Source organism: Bubalus bubalis, chromosome 20 (genome assembly GCF_019923935.1).
Source record: "Bubalus bubalis isolate 160015118507 breed Murrah chromosome 20, NDDB_SH_1, whole genome shotgun sequence".
Lineage (NCBI taxonomy): Eukaryota > Metazoa > Chordata > Mammalia > Artiodactyla > Bovidae > Bubalus > Bubalus bubalis.
The window spans coordinates 25,733,138-25,741,317 of NC_059176.1; the positions used below are offsets into that span (position 1 = coordinate 25,733,138).

The following is an 8,180-nucleotide window of genomic DNA, read 5'->3' on the forward strand; positions in this document are numbered from 1 at the left end:
AAGTTGCCACTTTTTCCTGGAGAAAGACACAATTGTAAGCCTGTCTTTTCTAGGCAAGGTGCTGCCAGCTGAATGGGCAGGAGGCCTGGACCAGAGCATGGAAAGGGATTTTAAGTAGTGCTCTTCAGACTCTTAGCAGTGAAAGATTGTTTATTTTTATTTCCTATCATTTATGAATTGATGTTTTTTGGTAAAATACAATAAAAATAGAATACTAGGTAAAAAGGAAAAGCAAAGATAATAATACAAGCTTTTTTTTTTTTATAAATTAGATTCGATTTAGTTCTAATGAGGTGGATGAAACTGGAGCCTATAATACAGAGTGAAGTAAGTCGGAAAAAAATACACCAATACAGTATATTAGCACATATATATGGAATTTAGAAAGATGGTAACAATGACCCTACATGCAAGACAGCAAAAGAGACACAGATGTAAAGAACAGACTTTTGGACTCTGTGGGAGAAGGCGAGGGTGGGATAATTCGAGAGAATAGAATTGAAACATGTATATTACCATATGTGAAATAGATCGCCAGTCCAGGTTTGATGCATGAGACAGGGTGCTCAGGGCTGGAGCACTGGGATGACCTTGAGGGGTGGGAGGGGGTTTCAGGATGGGGACACATGTACACCCATGGCTGATTCATGTCAATGTATGGCAAAAACCACTAGAATATTTTAAAGTAATTAGCCTCCAGTTAAATTTTAAAAAGAAAGTGAAGTCTCTCAGTCGTGTCCAACTCTTTGGGACCCCATGGACTATAGTCCACCAGGCTCCTCTAGGCAAGAATACTGGAGTGGGTTGCTATTTCCTTCTCCAAGGAATCTTCCCGACCCAAGGATTCGAACCCAGGTCTCCCACATTGCAGGCAGACGCTTTAACCTCTGAGCCACCAAGGAAGCCAATTAGATTCGATAGACATCAAATTGCTCTGGAAAATTGCTGCAAAAGTTCTTCAGTTTTTCTCAGTTGCTGTTCTTTTCTTGTTGTAGACCAGTAACAGGTAGGAGGGCTGACAGCAGTCTGCAGACCACACTCTGGCCCCCACAGCCCCCCTTTCCCCTGCCTCCTCCTGTAGGTGTACCCATCTCCTGCCTGGGCCTGGATGACAGGCACATGGCTGGGCTGAGTGTGGCTCTGGAGGAGGGAGCAGAAGCCCCAGCCTGAGCTCGATCAGTGTTCTCCCTCAATTTCAGGGTTTCTCAGAAGCAGTTTTAGTAATAAGGAACTGAATCCACTCAAGTTGGTTTCAGGTACAGAACTCATGGAATCCACCGAAAAGCTGCAGTGGCAGGCCCAGGAAAGGCAGAAGTCAGGGCAGGTCCAAGGACCTCAGCAGCCCAAGTTCATGGACCTTCACTTAGAGGCCCACCATTAACACAGACCCCTCACCCTCACTCTTGTCTGTGTGCCTCATGGCGTACATTATGAAAACAGATTCTGTGGATTAGGTATGGAAAAATGTCCACCTTCATCCAATTAGTGGGGTGTCAAGAGATGGGGTCTCATAGCCTGGTTTCCACTCAGTAGGGCTTGTGGAAACCAACTCTTGGAGTTAATGGTAGAACAGGGACCAAGGGAGGCTCTTGGTGTGAGCTGCTGCTTCTGGGAGGTCCTGAATGATGTGGCAGTTCTCAAGCAGGAGAAAGGTTTTAATCATTAAATTGCAGGGAGAAATTCCTGGCCTTGCCCTGTGTAGTCAACTCATTCCTCTGGGTCTCTAAGTGCGTTGCTTCCTTGCTCCTGGTCTAACTACTCACTTAGCAAACAGGAGTCTCCATGGAAGGCACTGACCTGTGATTTACGTGTCATAAAAGGCCTGGGGTGTTTGATGCCTGTACTTATCTGCTTGAGAAGAAACATTAAATGAGAGCTAATGGACCCTCGGCCTCTAATGCGGCTGCTGCTTGCTTAATGTGTGGCTCCATTTCAATGTAGCTCCCCGGCCAGGCCAAGCTGATTTTCATCCTGCAGCGTTCAACGAAGCTCAGCCACAGCCACAGCCATGAGAAGGAGAACCCAAAGACCCAGGAGCTGCAGCTTTCTCCTTGCCACACCCTCACCACTGAACGTCTCTTGCCAGCAAGATGTTTTATATACAAACCTTCAGTGTTAAAATCCTAATGTGAAGTGACCATTTAAGCTGAAGACAACATTTCAAATGATGGTTTAACAATCGATTGTGGGATGGGAGATCTCCTTGACTCTATACTGAACAATTTCTTGTAGAGGCAGGGTTCATCTGAATCCAGAATTCCTTTACTGTAGTGGGCTGGTGGTGAGTACCCAGGGCTGGTTAGCCCTGGGTCTCTACTGGCAGGAGACCCTAGGTGGCGCTGCAACGCAACGTTAGTGCAGTGCCGGGCTGGTTAGCATGAAACCAGGAAAGATTAGTGTTCAGAAAAGTAAAACACGGTAAGGAAAGGAGTACAGAAATCACCACTGAGAGGTGCTCTGTGGTGACCTCAATGGGAGGGGAATCTAAAAAAAGAGTGGATATATGTATATGTATGTCTGATTCACTTTGCTGTAGAGTAGAAACTAATGCAACATTGTGAAACTACTATACTCCAATAAAAGTTTAAAAAAAAGAAATCACCACTTAGAGCTTGCTGTAGAAGCCTTGGGACCACAGATCATCTTCTTAGGGACTAACTGGCTACATGTCATGGATGATATAGAAAGGAATATGTACCTAGTGATGGTTTGCAAAGTCTTGGCACAAGTATGAATCACAACTATCTTGTGTGCCTGGGAGATATGGAGGTGGGAAAAATGAAAAACCCAAGAAAACAGGGTAAGAGTAGAGTGTATTTTAAAATTATCATTATTGTTTTATTCTGAGAGAGAATTTGGTCTGAAGTACATTGTGTCCTCTGGATTTATATTCCTACCTGACCACTGAATTGAATTGTTAATGTAATTTAAATTATAGCATGATAGTTGGAGAGTCTTGGTAAGTAACACTGATTAGGGTACTTATTTATGAGTGATAAAATGAATCAAGAAAGAAAAATAAAGTGAAACGTCATAAAATGTGTTTTCTAATGGACCAAGCTATGGGCTTCCCTGACAGCTCAGTTGGTAAAGAATCTACCTGCAATGTGGGAGACCTGGGTTTGATCCCTTGGTTGGGAAGATCCCCTCGGGAAGGGAAAGGCTACCCACTCCAGTATTCTGGCCTAGAGAATTCCATGGACTGTATAATCCATGGGGTCGCAAAGAATCAGACAGGACTGAGTGACTGTCGCTTTCATGGACCACGTGCTCCAATACCTGTGATGTAAGGCATACATTATGCCTTACCCATGGTGTGCTTGGTTGCTCAGTCATGTCTGACTCTCAGTGGTTCCATGGACTGTAGCCCGCCAGGCTCCTCTGTCCATGGGATTTCCCAGGCAAGGATACTGGAGTGGGTTGGCATTTCCTTCTTCAGGGATCTTCCCAACTCAGGGATCAAACCCACGTCTCTTTTGCATCTCCTGCATTGGCAGGCGTATTCTTTACCACCGGCTGCCACCTGGGAAGCCCCAAGGCATAATTTAGCCCACCAGAGTTTGATGCTTTGAGAAGTACGCATAAGCTTATCATCTGAACCTTTTTCATCCCTTGTTTGTGAGGATTTGCTCAATGTATTTCTGTTTCTAATGGTGCTCTCAATCCGTGTTAAGTGTAGTTCTTGGACCAACACAGCACCCGTATCATCTGAGAACTTGTTACACATGGAAATTCTTGAGCCCCACCCCAGACTCCCTGAGTCAGAAACTTGGAAAGGGCCCAGTAACCTGTGTTTTAACTAGTCTTCTCTGTGATTGTTGTGCCTGCTTAAATTTGAACACAACTGCTCTAAAGAGTCCCTTGGATAGGTGTGGGGAAAAGTTAGAATAGACTGTCTAATCAACATTTGCGCTCTCCCCACCTTTTAGCAGTGTGATAAATTCTGGGGTGACAAAGAGGATAATGTATTTCTTCTTTCAAGCTGTTTTCAGTTTAGAGGGAAAGCATGCAGGCATACAACTATAAATGTAACAACTGCAAAAGCTTAATAATTCTGCCTAGGAAGGAGAGAGGGGAAATACTTAGAGCAGTGGACAACACTTGAGCACAGTCCTGAAAGAGGAGATTTAGTGAGGCAGAGAAGGGCTTGCAGCTTTTAACATTGCCTTTAATATTGCTGCCTTAAAAAATGGAGGAACCAACCATGTTGAGAGATACTCTTTAAGTCTTCCCTTCCCTACCATGGGTTTTGCAAGTCATTTGTTAAGAGGAAAAATATGGCTAGTTTTGGGAAAGCAGTGACTTAAGAATATTACATCCAGCCGAGGTGTTGATTACATGTAAAGACTATAGGTAGGGATTTCCCTGATGGTCCAGTGGTTAAAATCTTCCTGCCAATGCCAGGGATGCACGTTCAATCCCTGATCTGGGAAGATCGCACGTGCTGCAGGGCAACTAAGCTCATGAGCCACAACTACCGAGCCTGTGCTGTGGAGCCCACTAGCTGGGGCCACTGAAGCCCATGTGCTCCGCAACAAGAGAAGCCACCGCAAAGAGAAGCCCATGCACTGCAACTGGAGAGTAGCCCCTGTTTGTGGCAACTAGAGAAAGCCCTCGTGCAGCAATGAAGACGCAGAGCAGCCAAAAAAGAAAGAAAACTACAGGTAAAGATCATTACACATCAACAAACTCAAGAAATATACAATGCATGAAAAGTTCTTGGAAAAAAACTAAATCAAGATTCACCCACATGAAAGGTAAATCAAAAGAAAGGACTCAGGAATGGAGTAGTCATAGTAAAAGACCAGGGTGATCCTTGCCAGGAAATGTGAGTGGAGGTGTCAAAGTGCTAATTTCTTGGTCTTTCTTAGCAGGAAGTTGATTTTTCAAAATGACTTTAGCCATTTTATGCTTTTTTATAATCTTTTTTTCTTAACCTAGTGGGCTCTTTTTAAGAAACATTACTATTTATACCAAAGAAGCATCTAAAATTTTCTTCACTTTTAAATCTTTTTAAAATCTAAAATTCAAGTAAGACTAAGTTTCAAAGCTTTATAAATACTTTTTATTTTTCTAAAATTAAAGCTAGTTAATATTTTAATTTGCTTATTTTTCCATCCAGCTGTACATCCATTTTTCTATCCATTCTTGGTTAATCCTTTTTTGCTCTCATAGTTTTTAAGTATCACCTGTTTGCTTATGATGTTCAAATATTTATCTTCAGTCCTGTTGACTCTTCTGATTTTCAGAACTATATGTCCAGTAGCCCACTGGACAGTTCCCTTTGGATGTCCAGTGGGCACTGCAGACTCCACATGTTCAAAGTGAAACTAATTTCCTTCATCTTCCAAATGCAAATTTCCCATCCCTCATGTATTTCTGTATTTCCTATCTCAGTTCAAGATATTACCATTAATTTGGTCATCCAAGCCAGAAACTTGGAGTTACCCTAGATTTTTTACCTCTCCTCCATCCTTTCAAACTATCCAATAGATAACATCATTTGCTATATATATTCAGTTTTCTCTTTCCCCTTCATTCTAGCTACCATTGACCCAGGACGTATCCTCACATGGGACTTTGATGGTGTCTTTTTAACTGGTTTCTGTGCCTTGTTGGCTTTTCTTCATTTTTTTTTTTTTTTAAATGTTAAGATTTTATTTACAAAGCTTCTTTGTTGTACAGAAAGTAAAAATGCTGTTACAATCTTGGTGTAACTGGTAGCCACGGACAGTTGACTCACCAATCACAGCTATCCACGCTACAGCAAGTCTTACACAAAAACCTAACAAACGCTTACAATTTTGTTGGGGTGAAGTCCCCAAGCTTGGTGGTGGATTTCCAAGAGGGACTAAATGGAGGAAGGTGGAATGTCACAGGAACTATTCTTTGGCTGTTTGGGTGGGTGGGTGTCCTGGGGTTTGTATCACAGCTACCTTTTTTCTTTTTTTCCTTTAAAAAAAAAAAAAGCTACCAAATCCATGTCAGCAGTCCAACCAATACTGAACAGTTCTTTTTTTTGCAGGTTATCGGGGTCTTATTAATCATCTTCTCCTCCATCATCTGTTTCTCTCTTCCTCTTTTCACCTTTCCGGCTTTCTTCCTCTTCTTCATCTTCATCTTTGTCTTCATCCTCATCTTCATCATCTTCATCAACTTCTCCATCATGTCCAAATTCTTCTTCTTCCCCACTGACTTCATCTTCATCCTCCTCCCCTTCTACATCTTCATCTTCATCGTCATCCTCTTCATCATCAAACTCTTCTTCCTCACCATCTTCATCCTCCTCCTTATCCTCATCTTCTCCTTCTTCATCATCCTCTTCTTCATCCACACCATCCACCTCGGCATCTGAATCTGGGGCTTCACGATCCTCTCGGTCATAGCCATCCAGATAGGTCAGCTGGGGCAGGAGCTTGAAGACACTCTCTCGGTAGTCATTCAGGTTAGTAACCTCACAGTTAAACAGATCCAGGCTCTTCAGACATTCCAACTTTTTCAAAGGTTCCAGGGTGCGGATATCTTTCAGTTTATTTCCACTTAAGTTTAGATGTGTAAGATTTGGAAGTTTTTCTGCTAACATATCCAGACCTCCACAGATTCTATTGTCACTGAGCTCAAGCTTTTTCAATTTTGGTAGTTTGGGAAGATTTGAAACTGAAATCAAGCCTACATTTATTAAACTGAGGAACTCTAAGTTCACAAATTCAGCTGTTAAGCCCTCAATTTTCCCATCATTTGATTTGCAGTTGTCCAGGACAAGTTCTCCAACAGCTGCCGGGGTCCGGTTCCTCAGCTCCAGGTGGATCCTCCTCTTCATGTCCATGTTTCTCTCCCTTCCCCCCTCTGCAAACTTAACTTTCCGCGACTGGGGCGGAGGGGGGAGAGGCGTCCCAGCCTGCGCAGCGAGGGCCGTTGGAAGGGGTTTGCTCCAGGCAGAAGCCGTCGGCGCAGTCCCGGGTGGCGGGCGGCGTGCGGGCAAGCGAGCGGAGCCCCCGGAGCCAAGTTACTCGCGGGAGCGGAGAGAAACCATGGAGGGAAAAGGGGGCTGGAGCGCAGCTCTCGGCTTTTCTTCATTTACCTCCATTGTTTATATTCCTATGAGAATGATCTTTCTAAATGAAAGTTGACCTTGTTCCTCTCTAGCTAAGGTCCTTTGGTAGTTTTCTATTTCCCTTGGGATAAATCTCAGGTTACTGAACATATAACCACACTCAGTTTCCAGACTAATACTTTTATCCCCAACCAGCTGTGATATAGATAACTTCTAGTTCTTCCGCCTGGAGTTTTTTTGGTGTTTTTTATACCCTGGATGATGCCTGCTTATTCACTGCAACACAGCTCTAGAGACATTTCAGGAAGCTTTCCTAGACCTGAGACAGAGGAAGTGTATCTCCTCTGTGCTTCATTCACATACCACTACTGTAGTGCTTTGCAGTCAAGAGATGTTTACATGTTGGTCTCTTTGTTATTATTTCTGGTTCCTCCATATTAGGAACTGTGTGTGTGTGTGTGTGTGAGAGAGAGAGCAAGTGCACGCGCACACTAAACCATAGTACCTGTTGCACACTATGACACATAGTAGGTACACAAAGTCTACTGAAGTAAATGAAACAATCCTGGTACATTTTTCTATATTGACTACCAGGGATACATCCCCTCTCTCCCTGTGGCACAATTGAATAAACACTACCAAATTCAATAATGTTCCATTTTTCTGAACTCAGGGCAAACGGCCTTCCTTCTGTGGATACATTCTACCTTCAGATATGTTTATACTATTGATTGTTATAGCTTGTAGAGAAATCACATTCCAGTCATGTCCTCTAGGTTCATCCTAGACTCTTTAATTGGGTTCTTCATTCCTTCATTAATTAGTTCGCTTGTTCTGTTCATGGAAAGCTGTGTGTTTCAAGGATATCTACGAGGTTTTCAGTGAAATGGTGCCCTTCATATTACTTTCATGCAGTAGGGCCGTCATTGTGCAGCACAGAGTGTGAGGCCACTGGAGGCTTCATTGGATGAAGGGTGTGTGTATAAGGTGGGCACTGATGCCAGGGGAGGGCAGGAATCCTATATGGCAGGTCCGACCTCAGGTGAGTCCTTCGGATTCTTGAGAACTGTCTAGTATAAGATTAAGAGCTCTGTTTAGGGAGACAGCCTGTTTTCCAATCTCAAGG

General features: G+C 43.3%; 1 protein-coding gene across 1 annotated transcript; it reads right to left on the bottom strand.

The window, feature by feature from the left end:
* Nucleotides 1–5,629: 5,629 nt before the first annotated feature.
* On the bottom strand, nt 5,630–6,926 carry LOC102402046 (acidic leucine-rich nuclear phosphoprotein 32 family member B-like). The gene has a single exon (XM_044933242.2). It carries the CDS (start codon nt 6,824–6,826, stop codon nt 6,041–6,043), a length of 786 nt encoding a protein of 261 aa, XP_044789177.1. The 5' UTR covers nt 6,827–6,926; the 3' UTR covers nt 5,630–6,040.
* Nucleotides 6,927–8,180: the final 1,254 nt, after the last annotated feature.

Bases quoted from the DNA above. Each gene is read 5' to 3' on its own strand.
- LOC102402046 (XM_044933242.2), bottom strand. From the start codon at position 6,826: ATGGACATGAAGAGGAGGATCCACCTGGAGCTGAGGAACCGGACCCCG.